General features: G+C 37.1%; 1 protein-coding gene across 1 annotated transcript in view; it reads left to right on the forward strand.

The window, feature by feature from the left end:
* Positions 1 to 19157, forward strand: part of DNAH12 (dynein axonemal heavy chain 12) — a 138434-nt gene that overhangs the window by 70407 nt on the left and 48870 nt on the right. The window contains exons 41-52 of the mRNA XM_063291760.1: positions 2792 to 2970; positions 3637 to 3829; positions 6404 to 6565; positions 8163 to 8357; positions 10735 to 10868; positions 12276 to 12438; positions 12783 to 12863; positions 14441 to 14617; positions 14869 to 15000; positions 16120 to 16209; positions 17036 to 17176; positions 17913 to 18154. Of these exons, the coding sequence (XP_063147830.1) occupies positions 2792 to 2970; positions 3637 to 3829; positions 6404 to 6565; positions 8163 to 8357; positions 10735 to 10868; positions 12276 to 12438; positions 12783 to 12863; positions 14441 to 14617; positions 14869 to 15000; positions 16120 to 16209; positions 17036 to 17176; positions 17913 to 18154 (1889 nt within the window). The remainder of the gene's footprint in view (positions 1 to 2791; positions 2971 to 3636; positions 3830 to 6403; positions 6566 to 8162; positions 8358 to 10734; positions 10869 to 12275; positions 12439 to 12782; positions 12864 to 14440; positions 14618 to 14868; positions 15001 to 16119; positions 16210 to 17035; positions 17177 to 17912; positions 18155 to 19157) is intronic.

Raw genomic sequence — 19157 nt, forward strand, 5'->3', positions numbered from 1 at the left:
CCCAATTAAATGCAAAATTCCAGAGGTTAGCCAGAAGAGATAAGGAATTATTTTTAAACAAGCAATGCGTGGAAGTGGAAGAAGACAATAGAATAGGAAGGACAAGAGACCTCTTCCAGAAAATTAGAAACATTGGAGGTAAATTCCAGGCAAAAATGGGTATAATCAAAAACAAAGATGGCAAGGACCTAACAGAAGAAGAAGAGATCAAGAAAAGGTGGCAAGAATATACAGAAAACCTGTATAGGAAGGATAACAATATCAGGGATAGCTTTGACGGTGTGGTCGGTGAGCTAGAGCCAGACATCCTGAAGAGTGAGGTTGAGTGGGCCTTAAGAAGCATTGCTAATAACAAGGCAACAGGAGACGACGGCATCCCAGCTGAACTGTTCAAAATCTTGCAAGATGATGCTGTCAAGGTAATGCATGCTATATGCCAGCAAATTTGGAAAACACAAGAATGGCCATCAGACTGGAAAAAATCAACTTATATCCCCATACCAAAAAAGGGAAACACTAAAGAATGTTCAAACTATCGAACAGTGGCACTCATTTCACATGCCAGTAAGGTAATGCTCAAGATCCTGCAAGGTAGACTTCAGCAGTTCATGGAGCGAGAATTGCCAGATGTACAAGCTGGGTTTAGAAAAGGCAGAGGAACTAGAGACCAAATTGCCAATATCCGCTGGATAATGGAAAAAGCCAGGGAGTTTCAGAAAAACATCTATTTCTGTTTTATTGACTATTCTAAAGCCTTTGACTGTGTGGACCATAACAAATTGTGGCAAGTTCTTAGTGGTATGGGGATACCAAGTCATCTTGTATGCCTCCTGAAGAATCTGTATAACGACCAAGTAGCAACAGTAAGAACAGACCACGGAACAACAGACTGGTTTAAGATTGGGAAAGGAGTACGGCAGGGCTGTATACTCTCACCCTACCTATTCAACTTGTATGCAGAACACATCATGCGACAAGCTGGCCTTGAGGAATCCAAGGCTGGAGTTAAAATCTCTGGAAGAAACATTAACAATCTCAGATATGCAGATGATACCACTTTGATGGCTGAAAGTGAAGAGGAACTGAGGAGCCTTATGATGAAGGTGAAAGAAGAAAGTGCAAAAGCTGGTTTGCAGCTAAACCTCAAAAAAACCAAGATTATGGCAACCAGCTTGATTGATAACTGGCAAATAGAGGGAGAAAATGTAGAAGCAGTGAAAGACTTTGTATTCCTAGGTGCAAAGATTACTGCAGATGCTGACTGCAGTCAGGAAATCAGAAGACGCTTAATCCTTGGAAGAAGAGCAATGACAAATCTCGATAAAATAGTTAAGAGCAGAGACATCACACTGACAACAAAGGCCCGCATAGTTAAAGCAATGGTGTTCCCAGTAGTAACATATGGCTGCGAGAGCTGGACCATAAGGAAGGCTGAGAGAAGGAAGATCGATGCTTTTGAACTGTGGTGTTGGAGGAAAATTCTGAGAGTGCCTTGGACTGCAAGAAGATCCAACCAGTCCATCCTCCAGGAAATAAAGCCAGACTGCTCACTTGAGGGAATGATATTAAAGGCCAAACTGAAATACTTTGGCCACATAATGAGAAGACAGGACACCCTGGAGAAGATGCTGATGCTAGGGAGAGTGGAAGGCAAAAGGAAGAGGGGCCGACCAAGGGCAAGATGGATGGATGATATTCTAGAGGTGACGGACTCGTCCCTGGGGGAGCTGGGGGTGTTGACGACCGACAGGAAGCTCTGGCGTGGGCTGGTCCATGAAGTCACGAAGAGTCGGAAGCGACTAAACGAATAAACAACAACAACCTATACTAGGTTGTTGATTACTGCACAGTTGGTGTATTAGATATTATCAAGCCCCTACAGCCACTCACAGTCAAGAAAGCTAGATTCTCACAGAGTTTATTAAGTAGATTTATAAAAGGTTAAAAAGGAATTAGGTTACAGAATCTTGGAAACTGGTTATGTGTACTTTAGCACTCTATTTATCAGTAAGTTAGGGTGGGAAATTCTTTGATTGTCTTGCTAACTATCTCTTTGAGCAGTGTGGAGGTTGCTACTCACTTTCCTAATAGAGGAGGAATGTGTAGATGTTCCAACCCTGCAATATTTTGTAAACCTCCACCTGTTTTCCCAGGCTCTGAGAAGTCCATTACAGATATTATAGGAATCTCTTCTTTTGTTATCTAGGGTAGGAACTAACCTGGCCTCAAGAACACTATTCCTAAAATAGGGTCTGCAACTGACAAACTCTATGAGCTCCTGCCCTGTTGACTGCTCAGAATCAGAGTACCACTAACAAGTTTTGCCAGAGAGCATGGACTAGACAGGTTGATTCCATGTGACAAACACAGTTCTAAAGATACCTAGAAGTTAAGTCATACAGGAATTAGAAATAATCAAGATATTTTGTTATTGTTGCTATTTAGACCTGAATCAGGATAATGACATTTTCTCCTCCTGCTTGCAAAACTAGCATAGGAAAGGGTTATTGTACTAACACCTATTAGTATAGTGCTTAGTATGGTTTTAAATTACAATTGTTGTAATCTGAGTATTTCTTGCATTGCATTCTATGATTCTTTGTAATGTATTTGTTGCATTTATGAGCCTATGCACAATATGTCTTTGAGCCTTAAAATGGCACATTCAAATCTTTATCACTAGCTTTTTGTTACTTTTGCCAGTACACGGTATCATAACCTTATTTCTGTGTTTTTAATTGCGTATAATGCTGTTAAAATAGACTGTATGTCCCTACTCTTCTACTAACAGGTAACTGAAGAAGATATGAGAAATCTGTTGTTTGGAGACTACATGAATCCTGACCTTGAAGGAGATGAAAGAATTTATTACGAAATTCCACATGTACAAATGTTCAATGATGTTGTGGAGCTATGTTTGGATGAATATAATCAAACTCACAAAACAAGAATGAATCTAGTAATTTTTAGGTGCAATAGCTTTGTAAATTACTTTTGCCAACAACTATACACACAATACAGTTAGTCTTACATAGTTGATTTGTATTTAGAACAATATGTTTGTCTATATATAATTTCACTTAGGAGCTTGCTCAGGCAAAGTCTGCTAGCAGTAATTAATTGGCTTATACAGAACTCCTGAATCATACAGACTTCTTTTTAAAAGTCAGAAGCTTGTACTTCTTTATAAACTGTTTAGATTTAGGAAATAAAAGACTAATTCTATGAGTCACAATCAAAACAGACTTTTTAATATTGTTGTTCCCTTAATATTAGCATCAAGGGGTTTCCTCAGGACCTCACTGTTTCTTCAATTTTCCACAATTTTCAAGTTGAGTAAAAGATAAGGAATGTATTTCAAAATACAGAATGAAAATAATTCTTCATAAACATTTGGTTGATCAATGTTCAACCAAACTTGTCTATTTTTTCTTAGTGTTGGGGGGCAGGCAGAATTTGGGGTTTTTCCTTTTATAAAATTATGTTAAATTTGTATTACAGCTTATACCACTGTTTTTGGGTTTTCCACCTCTAAATGATGGAAAATCTTGTTGATTCCCATCTTTATACTAAAAAGACTTGATTTTAATTGTAGGGGTTTTTTTTTTGCTGATGTCCATATTTTTTTAATCAAAGGTATGTACTGGAACATTTATCTCGTATATGTCGTGTGCTCAAGCAATCTGGAGGTAATGCTTTACTTGTTGGAATGGGAGGAAGTGGGCGACAGTCCATGACCCGTTTGGCTACATCCATGGCAAAAATGAATATTTTCCAGCCTGAAATCTCCAAGAGCTATGGAATGAATGAGTGGAGGGAAGACCTAAAGGTAAAAAATATACAATTAAATTTATATTGCTTAAAGGCTTCTTATTGATTTTAGAAGATCTGAAGGACCAGGCTTGGGACAGATCATCCTGGAGAAAATCTACCTACATGGCGGCTAAGAGTCAACACCTACTTGATGGAACATAATTAACTGGTTTTAGAATTATACTCTTATAAATGTGGGTCTTAGAGCCCGCTAAGACTCACAGGTGGACTCAATTCCTTTCCACCACAAAATTATTTTGGGTAGGGAAGAGGATGATGAGAGGGCAGAGAAGGTGGTATAACCTCTGAGCAGTACAGTATAGAAATTGCAGCCTAAACCACCCTGGAATAACTTGCACAACCAGATACTATGCAGGATTTTACCTATTAAAGTTACATAGTTTAAAAAGTCAGCCAGAGGTGATTTTTTCTGCATCCTGGGATAATGAGTTTATTCCATCAGGCCTTTGAGCTGGAATGCTCTGAGTTTGTTGTCTCTGGCAGTGGAATATTTGGGTGGTGTTGGTGTTGAATTGAGTGATTAATTGTCCCACTGTGATAGATACTGTAGATAAATAGATTATGGTATTATCATAGATAGATGGATGGATGGATGGATGGATGGATGGATGGATGGATGGAATTTTTAAAAGAATAAAAACAATACAAAATTTGAAAAAGTTAGGGAAGTAAAGGAAAGTAATAAGTGAAAAAAATGCAAGAAAGAAATAGAGAAGAGAAAGGAAAGGAAAGGTTATAAAGAAGTAGCTTCTGATTTTCTAAACAGTGGTTACAAATTTCTCTCTCTTTCTCTCAGGTTACAACATAATTTCCTTCTTTCCATAGTCTACCCTTTCTAATCATCAAACAGATAAATCACAAGTTCATTTTTTTTCTTGTTTCAGCAAAAAGTCTATAAGGCGTTTCCAGTCACTAATAAATGTAGTTATTATCCTTTCTCTAATCAAAAAAGTCAATTTTGCCATCTCTGCTAATTCTGTCATCTTCACCAGCCATTCCTCCATTGTGGGTATTTCAGAGTCTTTCCATTTTCGTGCATATAATAATCTCGCAGCAGTTATCATATAAAAATCAATCTTCTATAACTCCTTTCTAATTGTCTATCCATTAGACCCAACAATAAAACTTCTGGTTTTAATTGAATATTAATCTTTAAAATTTTTTGTATCACTGTGTGTATTTGACCCAAAATTTTCTGGCTTCTTTACAAGTCCACCAGGCATAATAAAATGACCCTTCATGTTTTCCACATTTCCAACATAAATTTGAAGTACCTTTATACATTCTAGATAATTTTTCTGGTAACAACAGTATATCATTTTATAAATGTTATCTTTTAAATTATAACATAATGTAAATTTCTTACATCTGCATATTAATCTTCAGGCTAGTAGTGAAATGCTGCTGCAAAACTTGGTCTCTGGTCTTCTTCCTGACAAAGTACACAAAGATATCCCTTGGTACATTTCTTAATTTTGCAAATCGTGTATTACTCCTATATACTTTGTCAGTCTTTGCCTCTGTATCATCTTCATCCCATTCCAAAAACTTTGATAAAGACTGAACAACCTTTTCTATGGTTCTTCACCAGGATCCTCTGACACAGCTCTAAGTCTCAAGCAGAATTCTTTTTCTCTCATTTCCAGTAGTGCCAGATTATCCAAGTACCTTTCTCTCTCTTTATTTATTATTTCTGTCTTACTTTCTAAAATTTCTACGTTTTCTTTAATTTGTTTTACTTCTCCAGGTATTTGTCCTACCATTTCTTCAGTTTTTTAAAACTTCTTTCATTTCCTCTTTCATCTCTATAAATCTTTCTTTCATTCTCCCTCCAAATGCAGCCAGATCACTTTTAACAGATTTGACAGCTTCATATACTTTCCTCCCCATCTCTTCAAACATTTTTTGCAATATCTCTGGGGCAATCCCCTTTTCTGTCAGTTGTTCCAACCTTCCCAATTGATTAAACTGTTCTCTGTGGAGAATAACTCTTGCCTTTACCCTTCCAGCATCCACCATGAAGTCATCTAGCTCTTTCCTTCTTTGCTTGCTATCTCTGAGTATTTCTCTCTCTCTCTCTCTCTCTCTCTCTCAACTCAAGGTGGCAAACATACCTCCTGCCTCCTATTCTCTCCATAACAACAATCCTGTGAGGTGGATTGGGCTGAGAGAGAATGACTAGGCCAAAATCACCCAGTTCTGGGCAGGCCTAGAACTCACCGTCTCCTGGTTTCTAGGCCAGCACTTTAATTGGCTCTCCCAGTTTCTCTCTCCCCCTAGCTTTATATCCTATCCTCTGTAGCTTGGGCTAACGAGCTATCTTGGATGTCAGGCACTAGGCCATTTCCTTAAAGTTGTAATTATCTTTGATAATTGGTAATTATGGTGTAATATTGCCAAAAGAATTTCATCTGAGTACCTCTCCCAAAGCTTAATCAGTCACATGATCTTTTAAGTATGGTGATGTGCTTGTATTCCATGTTAATATGTATACCAACTAACCAACTGTAAAATTTTTACATTTAAGTATTTTGCACTGTATACTTAATAACATTTGTGTTACTTCTAGAGCCTTCTGAGGAGTGCAGGTGTGAAAGGCTTGAAAACTGTGTTTCTAATCACAGACACACAAATCAAAGAAGAAGGATTTTTAGAAGATGTTGACAGTGTGCTTAATACAGGAGAAGTACCCAACCTTTTTGCAGCTGATGAGAAACAGGAAATAATGGAGGTATTCCCATGTAGAAGTAATATTTCTCTTAAAATGTATTAGTATTAATTTTAAAAAAAGGATTAAATTTTAAAATATTACTATGCATAGCCACAACTAAAGGTGAAGGTTTAATTCTGCTTTATTTAAAGGGGAAATAACTTGTAATTTGCTTAACCTCAGTTAAACCATGCCCCTAGTTGATAAATTAAAACTTGTATATACATTATACTGTATATGGAATAATACACCATTAAGAGAAGAGAAGGAATGCGGTGGCGCTGTTGGTTAAACCGCTGAGCTGCTGAGCTTGCCGATTGGAAGGTCAGTGGTTCGAATCCTCATGACAGGGTGAGCTCCCGTTGCTAGTCCCAGCTCCTGCCAACCTAGCAGTTTGAAAACATGCAAATGTGAGTAGATTAATAGGTACCGCTTCGGTGGGCAGGTAACAGCATTCCGTTTAGTCATGCCAGCCACATGGCCACGGAAGTGTCTACGGACAAACGCCGGCTCTTCGGCTTTGAAACAGAGATGAGCACCACCCCCTAGAGTCGGACACAACTGGACTTAATGCCAATGGAAACCTTTACCTTTACCTTAAGAGAATAATAGGAGGCCCTGGTAACAGTAATGCAAGCCCTTATCACTTCTTGACTTGATTACTGCAAATGCGCTTTATATAAGACTGCTGTTGGAGAGGAAGCTACCATTGCTGAAAATGAAGTGCCTTTCTAGTGGCAAGTGAGAGTCAGTATAACCATATAACACTGGTTTTACAAGTGTTGCTTTGGCTTCAATGGGCTTCTGGGGACAATTCAAAGTCTGGTTTTAAGCTATAAATTCCTTTATGGCTTGGCACTCAGATATCTTCAGGACCACCTCCTTCAGATAGAACCAATCCCTCTGATCTGCTCCTCCAGATTTGGGATGCTGAGGTTCCCCCCATATATATGAGGTTGGGGATGAGGAAGCAGAAAAAACTGCTTTTTGATTTTGGCTCCATCTCTTGGAAATAATCTCCCCCAAGAAATTTGAATGCCACCCTCACTGATGGTTGCTTGTAGGTAGTTATGATGGAGCTTTTCTTCAGAGCCTTTAATGCTTAGGAAATTGCTGGATTGCAGATCCTAGGGTTGGCTGATGATTTTATAATGTTATTTGTTTTATATCTTTGGTTTTTAATTTATTTTATGTGGGATATTATGAAGTGCCAGAAGTCTTTGTAGAGTTGCTGATATAGAAATATAATAAATGAAAAATGAAAAGGTAAATATGATAAGTGTCTTAAAATACATATACAGTTTAAATAAATTTTATCACTAACTTCAATTTAAAAACTATTAATATTTTCATATTTTTATGGTCCAAATGAAGTTATTGTAATTAGGGGATTTATTTACCTCCCATAGTCACTGGGAGTCAGGCAGCATATAAATTTAATAAATTATTAATATTTACATATTTACTGGTTTTATTGGTATAGTTTTCTCAATTAGAAGTTTTTGTTTTTACAATTCAATTTGTTTTGCTGAATACATTACAATCTATTAGTAGTCAGATTGCTTTCCGAAATCATATTTCAGAACTGGGTGATTTATTTCTGTGCTTTATTCTCTAGGGAGTTCGTGCTACAGCCCAGGCAGGCAATAAGCATGAAGAACTTAGCCCCTTGGCCTTATTTGCATTCTTTGTGAACCGTTGCAAAGATAATCTCCATGTTGTGGTAGCTTTCAGTCCTATTGGAGATGCTTTTCGCAATCGCCTAAGACAATTTCCATCTCTCATCAACTGTTGTACTATTGACTGGTTCCAGGTTTGTAGAAATAATTATAGTGATGTCAATATAGTTATCATGTTCAGTATATTCTCACCCATAAAAACTTGCTTTCCAGTCTCTTAGATGTTGATCATTTTCTCTTAGATTTTATGAATGTTGAAAATTATTCTTTCTCATAGAGAATAATGCAGCTTTGAATGTTCCATTGGTATCTGTTCGCAGTCACTGGGAATGGGTACATATGAATTTTTTAAAAATCCCCTTGAATTCTTTTAAAGCACCCCAGTGGCATTGGAAAATATATCTCATTATACTACTGAATGATATAATGGGATCCCACTATTAGCTATGTAATTTAGGATTACATCTCTACTCCAATATAGTATTGGACAGTTGGTCATAGTGGGGAATGGTTCCTGCTGTGATCCAAGTGATTTTGTTGTGTATAGTGATTGTTGTTGCACATGTCTTTTCCTTGTCCATGTACTCTAGTAAATAGAGTGGGTTAACCAATTCTCTTTCATTACTGTCATTCATGATATTCTATGTGGATTATGGCACAGGGGATCCTACTCTGATCTACTTACTCCAGACATGGCCAGAGAACTTAGCATACTGTGTCAGTGTGTGAATGTTTTGTGGGATCCAAAAAAGTCCCTGACCCTGGTGCTTGTGGGGGGAGGAAAGTTACTTGGGTCTCTACTCTGCTTGCTGGTTGGAATATGGGCTATGTACTTGCCGGATGGATGGGTATGTTCTTTATTATCCTCCTTGTCTTGCCTGAGGGAATTTGTGGAGATGGTGAACTGTAGGTGCTATCTTCCTAAGCCAACTTGACAGCTGCTATGCCACTCACTGAGACACATCTGTTTCTGGCACTTGGTTATGAAGGCTCCTTTGCTGTTCTTTGATTCATTTCTGTGGTAAGAACTTGCCAGAGTCATGACTGCAAGTAGTCTGAGACAGGGACACGTAGTCCTTGGCTTATGTCCATTTGTTCAGTAACTGTTCAAAGTTATGGTGGCGCTGAAAAAATGTACGTATGACTGGTCCTTGAAGTTCCAGCTGTTGCAGTACCCTCATAGTCACATGATCATGATCTGGGTGCTTGGGTGCCTGGCTTGCAGTTATGACATCACGGAGCCAAGTTCACATGATCGCCACAAGCAAAGTCATTGGAGAAGCCAGCAGGAGAGGTTGCAAGTCGCTCCAGTAAGTTGTTCCCGCTTTTTCTCCTGCCCACAGCACCCTCCTCGCCTGTGTGCAGCTTCCACTGGTCCTCCCAGGCCTTCCCCTGGCCTCCCATGACTCATGTACGGCCTGTCTGACCCTTCCCCAAGCTCCCCCACCTCCAGAACTCCTTACCTGGGACTCCTGCCTTTTCCCTCTTAACAACCTGTGTGTCTTGAGGTTACAACAGCAATCTCAGTCCCTATTGCTGTTGTAACCAGAGGACTACCAGTTTTCATATGGGTTGGTTGTCCCTGAGTCAATGGGCATTAGGGGCATGTGTTCAGTGGCTTTCAGGACTGTAGCAGTGGATTTCGTAATAAGCTTCTTTTTGTTTTAAATGCTCTTAGAGGACCAGGTAGGCAATCATGGTTTTTCCACTATGCAGCTTTTTTTTTGTACCTTTGACTTTTTGACTCCTGACGACTGCCTGGACTAGTCCCTGCTGTTTTCTTTGCAAGGGTTTTTGGAAGTAGTTTGCTATTTCCTCCTTCCTGGGGCTGAGAGAGAGGGACTGGCCCAAGGTCAACCGACTGGCTTTGTGACTAAGGCAGGACTAGAACTCATGGTCTCCTGGTTTCTAGCTAACCACTACACCAAACTCGCTCTTACAATGCAACTGTGTGAAGTTAATTTAGTTCTGTACAGGACTGGTCTGTTTAGGGCTTAACTCTCTAGTGAGTTAGTTGATTGAGTCAATTGAGTCCTTCTTGGTATTCACACAATACTGGACTAATCTCCCCACTGATACATTTAAACATGTTGTAGAAGAAAGCCATTGAGGTGGTGCCTTTGCACATGAAGTAAAGTGTCATGAGGGATGCAGAAAGTTATGTCCTTTGTTAATAAATAATACACAGAAATACATATGTAGTAAAAAAATAAAATGATTATGTAAGAGAAAAATGTAGCTGGTAACTAAAAAGAGTTACCAGTAAACATTTAAAACATTAAATGTTTTCTTTTCACCATTTAAATAAATTGTCATTAATGTTGTATATGATTTTATGTCAAATCCAAGGAAAAGGAATTTCTGTGAAATGAAGTAATGTGAATCTTTTCCCATTTCTTTGTCCATCTGCTATTAGCAAAATTTCACAAAGAACTGTTGGTGGAATAAAATAGCAAATACAATGTATAATAAGAGACATTGTAAGAAAAAAATATATCCTTATGTTTACAGCCATGGCCTGAGGATGCTCTTGAGCGTGTGGCTATTAAATTCTTGGAAAAGCTTGAGCTCACAGAAAATGAACGTCAAGAAGTTGTTCCCATCTGTAAACACTTCCATACGTCTGTGTTGTCACTTTCTGAAAGGTTATGTTTTTATGTATGTTTATGCACCTAATATAAATGCATGAGAAGAACTGGAAAGGAAAAAATCCCAGCATATAAAGCAATATTGCTAAAAAACCCTGATATTTAGTAAATAGATTAAAATTTATTCTCAGAAATAAAGCTGTAATGTCATTTTCTACCTGCTTTGAATTATCTTATTGTACAGTATGTTTAACATTTTACAAAAATAAATAAGTTGTAATAAAAACCTCATCTCCACACACGGCCATTCTAGATAAGAGAAATGCATGAATGGGATCCTTCATATATTTAAAAAAAAAATTTTTTTTCACAAAGTGTAGAAGTCACATCATTAGGACTGTAGTACTAAGAGTGTAACTGTTACAAGTTGGGAGGAAGAATCATTGAAAACCTTCCTGGCTTCCAAGGGAGCCCTAAGGGTTTCCAATAGAAGATAATTATAATAGGCTACCACCTGACATCTTAACTTTGTCCAGCTGGGAAGTCCCTGAGTGCTCTGTCCAAAATGTCTCCATTCAGCTCAGCTCTAGGAAAATAGAAAGGAAAGTGCTTTGGGTCTCTCTGCCCAAAGCCTAGAATTACAGAACTTAACAAACCATGTGCCAGCATAGAAATGCAAGAGGTAACTATGTAGTATGGGGAAGGCCTTAATGAAAAATTCCCTTAGAAAATGAATGAAGCCAAATCTCTTGATATAAAAGGGAATATATTGGGGAAAGGAAAGTATTGTGGGGTGTGTGTGAAGGGAAGGCAACAATCCCCTTGCAGAATTTCAAATAAAATCAATGTAATCAGCTTAGTGTAACTATTTATGTATTACCTCCTTGAATAAGCTCTGGCTTTGGCACCTGTTCACTGCAGAGAGGATGGCTGGAGTAAAAACATCAGCCTCTTCTTGGATTGTTCTTCTTTTTCTTGCCTCTTCTCTCAGCACCTTCCAGATTTTCAGAATGTGGGGGATAAGTGAAAGTGAGCCTTTTTGAGGACACCACCTGTGGCTTTACCCAACAAAGAATGTCTGTTTTTTATATCTTGGATCTAACCAAGAAATCTGAAACTATTTAGAGGCAAACCCACTTTCCTAATGACCCTTGAAGGAGTTATAAAAGCATAGTCTGGTTTTACCAATTCTGATTTTGTATAAATGGGATGATATGAGAAACAAAAGCTGAATTACACATATTCAGGCCTCTCAGTGTGGAGTCAATTTATCAAATGCTTTAGGAGTCGCTAGAGTTTTATTACAATAGCCCTTTCAATTCAAATTTCCTGATTTAAAAGTCTCACATATATTGATACATGCACAGAGGAAAAGGAACAGGGATATATTTTTGATTATCAAACAAAATAGATATTTTTCTTTGAATCTTGGTTATAATTAAGCATTATTTTTTCTTGGTGCAGATTTTTGAACCAATTGGGACGACATAACTATGTTACACCTACTTCTTATCTTGAACTTATTGGTTCCTTCCAACTACTTTTGACACAGAATCGTGATACTGTCATGAAGGCAAAAAAAAGATATACTAATGGATTAGACAAACTAGCTTTTGCTGAATCTCAGGTGAGTCAACAATAAAAGTACACTTGTGCCTTGTGAGAGTAGCTTATCTTTATACTTTCAAAACTCAACTATCTGAGCTTTTTCCTTTGTTTCTGGGTGCTATTTGTTTTATTCCTAAAAATAATGTTCTTGTCACTGGTTACATACACTTATTTCAAGAAATATAATCGCATTGTATATGATTTGACATAAGGCACAGGCTAGAAATTTCTAGGCATGTTTACCCATTGGGTTCAGAAGGGCTTACTCCATACTAAATGTGTTTAAGATTGCAATCATGTTTTATTTCTTCTTTCTAGTTTGTGTACATTAAACAATTCATGTCAAACTACTATTGGTTTTAGGTTGGTGAAATGAAGAAAGAACTTGTTGATTTGCAACCTAAATTGGAGCAGGCAAAAGTGGATAATGCAGCCATGATGAAGGTAAAATTTCTGATGCTCAGGATAATGTTATTGTAGTATACAATCAAATGATCATCCTAATTGTAATATTTTAATGATATGGTGATGTTATAGCTATGTGTTAGTATCTCTAATTTGTAGTTATTTTTCCATAGCTTAAGGGCTAAACTATTCATACTGAAATGTTGGTAAATTTTCATCATTCTGATGTTATTTTGTGGTGGTCAATGACAAAAATAAAGACTTTGCCTTGCTTTGCAATCTAGTGGTTTAAATGGTACTGGTTAGCTTGCATTATTGTTAAATAAAAGTCAGATGGCAAAATATAACCTCTAACGCTTCAGATCAGTTGCAAACCCATTAAGAATTATAGTAATTGTTAATTAACGAAGTCTTGGTTCTTCTTTCAAGTTTTTAGTAATTTTAGCTGTCCCAATTGTTGTCATTAAAACTATTCAGTATTGAAAAATATTAACCCTGTTTGCATGTACCTGTCTCAGTTCTATTTTGCATGAGGCTTCAACCTAATTCTCAGTTTTACGCCAATTATGAGCAGCAGACTGAGATGCCATAAGCATAAGTTCATGTATATGTATTGGTTCTGTAGCAAAATATCCTAATTTAATATGTTTTAATCTGTACAATGAGGAATCCAAGGAATTTCTCCCCATCAGCAATTGGTAAGGGAAGAGGGACATAAAATCTATCCATCTTTACTTCTTGGGTTCCTATTATGGAGTTTTATATTTTAGGTATAATCCGGTTTTAATAGTGATTTCGCTCATTTTCAATGCTCAAGGCTGGTATCAGCAATTTACAAATAAGGAAGAAAGATCCAGAATCATTCTTAGCAGTGGGTCTTGAGTTGAGAACTGACCATCTACAGCATCCTCCTATCTTGTTAAATTGTTCCCAATCATGTCAGTGTTGACTTGGGTATGCATTTTAGGTACTTTAACAAGTTGAGTATCTGAATTAGATAGAATCAAGCAACAGATGCTTGTGTCTTAAATTGGTAAATATGTCAACAACAGTCCTGGTACAATCATTGGAAACAGCTGCAGCAGCTGGTAGTCAAGAGATAGAGGTGTGGCTCATTGAGAGCACCAAGGCCAAAATCCCAGAGTGCTGCTCCTGTTTTTTTTTGTGCCACCTCCTCAGTTCCCCTTACATATAGGTGTGATGTCACTGGTGGTTTTTCCCAAGCAGAATTTCTCTTTTTAAACTCAAATAACAGTTATGCGCAGATATATACACCCAGCATAATTAGGTTGCCCCAGTGAAAGCAGGATTAATAGATGTCTGCACATATTCCTCTGTACTTTCCTAATAGACGTGCTTACATTTGATCAGAAACATGCGTTCAAAAATGTTGATCAAGAAGCTACAAAGAGTAATTCTAGCTGGAGTAATAGATTTTATGCAGAGCTTAATTTTTTAATACAATTTATATGGTTTCAAATATAAATTCACATGTTCAAAACAGTTGTTTTGTCTTACTAAATGAATGCATGTCTCTAATGGATTGTGTATGGCTATTCTATTATATATCTATTTCATTATAATTATTTATTTATTATTTTACCTTTACTCTCCAGATTATTGAGAAGGAATCTGCTGAGGTTGAAGCAAAAAGCAAAACTGTAAAAGTAGATGAAGAGCTTGCTACAGAAAAAGCAGCTGAAGCGCAGGCACTGAAAAATGAATGTGAGAGTGATCTTGCCGAGGCAATTCCAGCCCTAGAGGCAGCATTGTCTGCACTTGATACTCTGAAGGCAAGTTAAAGACAGTAAGCATTTATGAAAGAAACCTAAAAAGAGAGGCTTGGTTGGAATAGCATTTTTTTTATCATTGTTTGATTGAAGGAGAATACTGTTACTCAAAAGTAGATACATTCTTTGCATCCAGAAGGTCAAAGTTCTGTCCTTGATATATTCAAATAAGAACAGGTAGCAGGTCTATTTAAATATGTAACATTTTTGGAAATCAGTATTATACTGCAACATGACAATATACAATATTTTAGCCTGCAGATATTACAATTGTAAAATCAATGAAGAATCCACCTTCTGGAGTTAAACTAGTTATGGCTGCTATTTGTGTCATGAAGGATATAAAACCAGAAAAAATTGCTGATCCCTCTGGAATTGGAGGCAAGGTAAAGAAACTGACAGGAAAGCAAAACACTTCTAATGGCAAAATACATTTTAATAAACAGGAAACAGATACCTATAACTAAATAAAATAGTATTTTTAAATTGCAGGCATGGTAAAGTTACTTCATCAGTACTTCATGTCTATGAAGATTGTTTGAACTTTCATCATGAAATGAGAAATTTCAGGGAAAAAGTGGATTGGATTATTGATTCCATAAATACATTATTAGCAAAACATTTCTATCTTCATAGAAAGAATGTATAGGAACTTGGAAATGGAGTTTGTAAGAAGATTCAGGGAATAAGATTACTATTTGCTTGACAGTTGCAATTTACATAACAGACTATTGTGGATTTTTCAATTTTTCAATTCAACTTTTTCTTTGTTCCCTATTTTTCACTAAAATGTGGAATCTTTATCAACTATTTTTATATCACTATTACAAACATAAGCTACCTCTTTATCTCATATGCTAATTCAGTGGTTTATGTGAGAGGATTATAAGCGGACCCTGCCATAGCGCGGGAAAAATGCTAAGAAGAAGATGTGAGAGGATTATAATGATGAAGTTCACCTTATTTGTCAAAAATGTAGGATGGATTCATTTTTATACATATAGTATGCCACCTTGGGGGAGCTGGGGATGGCAACGACCGACAGGAAGCTCTGGGGTGGGCTGATCCATGAAGTCACGAAGAGTTGGAAGCGACTGAACGAATAAACAATGCAGAGGTTGTATAGAGCTTTGGATTTGAAGGCAAAAGGCCCCTTATGTAGCATTGCTCAACAACTCCTTAAAGCAGCTCTGTTGTTTCCTAGAAACACACAGCTCCCACACAACCCTGAGAAAGTCATGCTTGCTTTAAGGAATTGCCAGTAGTGTTAGCTGTGTGTCCATGTGTACTCCAAAGCACCTTTTTGCCTTTGAATCTGAAGTGTGGATTCACAGTCATTACTATAGATAGTCAATGACAGTTATTTTATTCCATACAAATTCTTTTCTGCTACCTCTTGCCCTCTTAATGAATATCCTTCAAATTATTAGAAAACCTTCTGCATTTTCTCACTTTCTCATTACTTTTAAAAAAATATTTAACATAATTCTTTAACTTTCTTACAGATTTTAGACTACTGGGGACCCAGCAAAAAACTTTTAGGTGACATGAATTTCCTTAGAGATTTGAGAGAATATGACAAAGATAACATTCCAGTAAGTCTCTGTATATTTAAAAAATAATAAATTGTGAGTCAGTTACAGCAAACATAGATTCTGCCTCCTTTCTAACCTTTAAAAGCCAGCATCTCTTTAGATGAAAGAATCATATTCACATGTCACACAAGTGAAGTTAGTTGTTGTAGGTCCTTTCTTACTTTCACCTAACTAGAGCACAAACATGCCCCAGCAACTTTTTTTTTCCTACCACATGCTCATGATGTTGTCTTGTTTTCATCCCCGGTCCATATCTGAGGCAGCTTAAAGTCATTGCTACCTGTTCTACTGTTTAAATAATGCTTTCTTATTTAAGTAGGCAGCAAGCTATAGTAATTTTGCTGTGAGTGCAGTGATGCCTTCAGGTGACTAAAATTCATAAAGCAAGTTCTTTATGAACTTTATCAGCAGCTTCTCACGCTTCTTCTGAGCATGGGTTTAACACTATTCCAGAATAGAAGCTGAGAGTCTCCTTTTGAACACACCTGTGCAAAATATCTTGCGCCAAACCAAAGCCATCTGGCATCTATCAGAACTTACCATCTTCTTAAAGCCCCAGTCCAAGCCCCTTCCCACACAGAGAGTGATTGCTAGATGTTTTCCTGCCAGCTGATGACAGGAGGAAAGAGAAACAAGCCAGAGGAATCCACCAATCCCTGTTGTAAATGTGCCCAGGGCAGGATAGGGATCACCTGGAGGGGGAGCAAATTACAACTTGATTATTATAGCTACTTGGTAGTACATTAATAATAGTAACTAAATGATTTAGAGAATTGTTACTGCTGAATTCAGTATTTCAGATGTATGTAATGTATGTTTCATATAGGTATCGGTGATGCAGAAGATCCGCTCCGAGTATCTAACTAATCCTGAATTTGATCCTCCCAAAGTAGCTAAAGCATCTTCCGCAGCAGAAGGGTTGTGTAAATGGATTATGGCAATGGAGGTTTATGACAGAGTAGCAAAGGTATTAAGTTTTTTTTCTCCCTTTATGCTGAAAATATGGCTCATTCATAAGACTGCTCCCAGTCAAATTCCTTTAGAATGCTCTTGCAGCGCAAACCTGATATTTTGATGTATACTGCATTTGAATATGGAAGTTCAGTATATGATACTATAATTGTTACATTAGTTCAGTGTAAGATATATAGTCTAAACATCTTATCTATAATTCTGCCTAATCATTTTTAGTCATAGTCCAGTAACACTAGGATAGAGTGAAGATCCCTGAGAGATTCTGTGTGCAAGGATAAGCAAATCTCATGGTAATTTCTTAAGAGTATTCTGCAGCAGTATGTCCTAACAGTGGACCATACAGTGTTAGAAAAATAGTTCTACGCTGCAAAAGAAATTAAAAAGAAAAAATCTAGAAGGAAGTACTTGATACATAGGAATGAACAACCAAGTCACCAAACCCATTTGATTGCAGGTACCTATTGTTTTTAAGTCATTTGTATTATGATCCCATTTAGCTGTTGTTAGAACTGTGGCAATAATATTTTGGTTTAATGAAAACTCTCAGGCATTTTCAAGGTCAACTTCACAGTAATTCCAATGGGAAATTGTCAAAGTATGGAACAATTTGGCCTAAGTATAGCTGAAAAATAGGTAATCTTGTCATATTTAATCATTTTTAAAAGTCCTTCTATTTTTTGTTTTAAAATTTATAATTGTTATAGAATGTAACAATCTGTATTAAATAGGTGGTTGCTCCTAAGAAAGCCCGCTTAGCAGAAGCCCAGCAGTCATTAGCACAGACTATGGCATTATTAAATCAGAAGAGAGATGAACTTAAAGCTGTTGAAGATCGTTTGGAAGCTTTGCAACAAACTTTCATTGATAAAACTGAAGAAAAAGCCCGCCTAGAATTCCAGGTGGATTTGTGTGCCAAAAAGCTAGAAAGAGCAGAAAAGCTGATTGGAGGACTTGGTGGAGAAAAATCAAGGTCAGAGAAAATACTTTGTACTCATTTTAGCAAAACTGTTGTAAAGAAGAGAATACATACTTTTCAGTGTACTTAAGTGTAAAAGATATTACATGTTTACATATTACTATTTTTTTTACTTTTTTACAACCTGAAAGAAATAATAACATCATTACAAGTTACTGAGGATTGTTTGCTGCTGTATGAAGCTCTCTGGATATCTTACAATAACCTATACCTATGTGCCAGTATCCACAGTCAAATTAAGACTTATACCCCTTGGCAAACCTTAAGAACTCAGTATCTTTTATAGGAACATGTATACAGTTCCCACTTCTTACATCAGAAAGTACATCTATGCCAGAAGCGGAAATCTCTCATGAGGACCATGAGATGTTCTGGGACTCCCATTTTTCTGAGCACATTCCACAGCTTGATGTGTTTGACACAATCAAAGGCCTTTTTATAATTAATGAAGCTCATCGTGAGTTCTTTTTAGTTTTCTTTGGCTTTTTTTTTTGGTTATGCAGTGTGCATCAACCATAATGTCTCATGTTCCTTGGCCAGCTTTAATGTCTGACATCTCTTTTCCAGGTCTCTAATCTGTGCTGGATGACCCAAAGGATTATTTTGCTAGCATGTGAAATTAAGGATATTGTACGATAGTTTGCACACTCTGTTAAGTCTCCTTTTTTTTGGCATTGGAATTTGATCTCGTCCAATCAGTTGGCCACTCTGTCATTCTCCAGATTTGCTGGCATAGCTTGGTTAGAACCTTTACCAAATCTTCTCCTGTTGCTTGCCATACTTCAGTTGTCTTTCATCAGTTCCTCTAGCCTTCCAACTTGGTGATGACCGGAGTGCTGATCTAACTTCATCTTCTAGGACTAGCAGTTCTTGTAAGTAGGGAATATGTCCTAAGGTATCCTGGATGTTGACATCTCTACTGTACAATATTTCAGTATACTCCTTTTCTTGTTTTCAGTATGCAACTTCCTTCTTTTTCCATGTCTGTTTCCATCTT

The sequence above is a fragment of the Candoia aspera genome, chromosome 2 (genome assembly GCF_035149785.1).
Source record: "Candoia aspera isolate rCanAsp1 chromosome 2, rCanAsp1.hap2, whole genome shotgun sequence".
Classification (NCBI taxonomy): Eukaryota; Metazoa; Chordata; class Lepidosauria; order Squamata; family Boidae; genus Candoia; species Candoia aspera.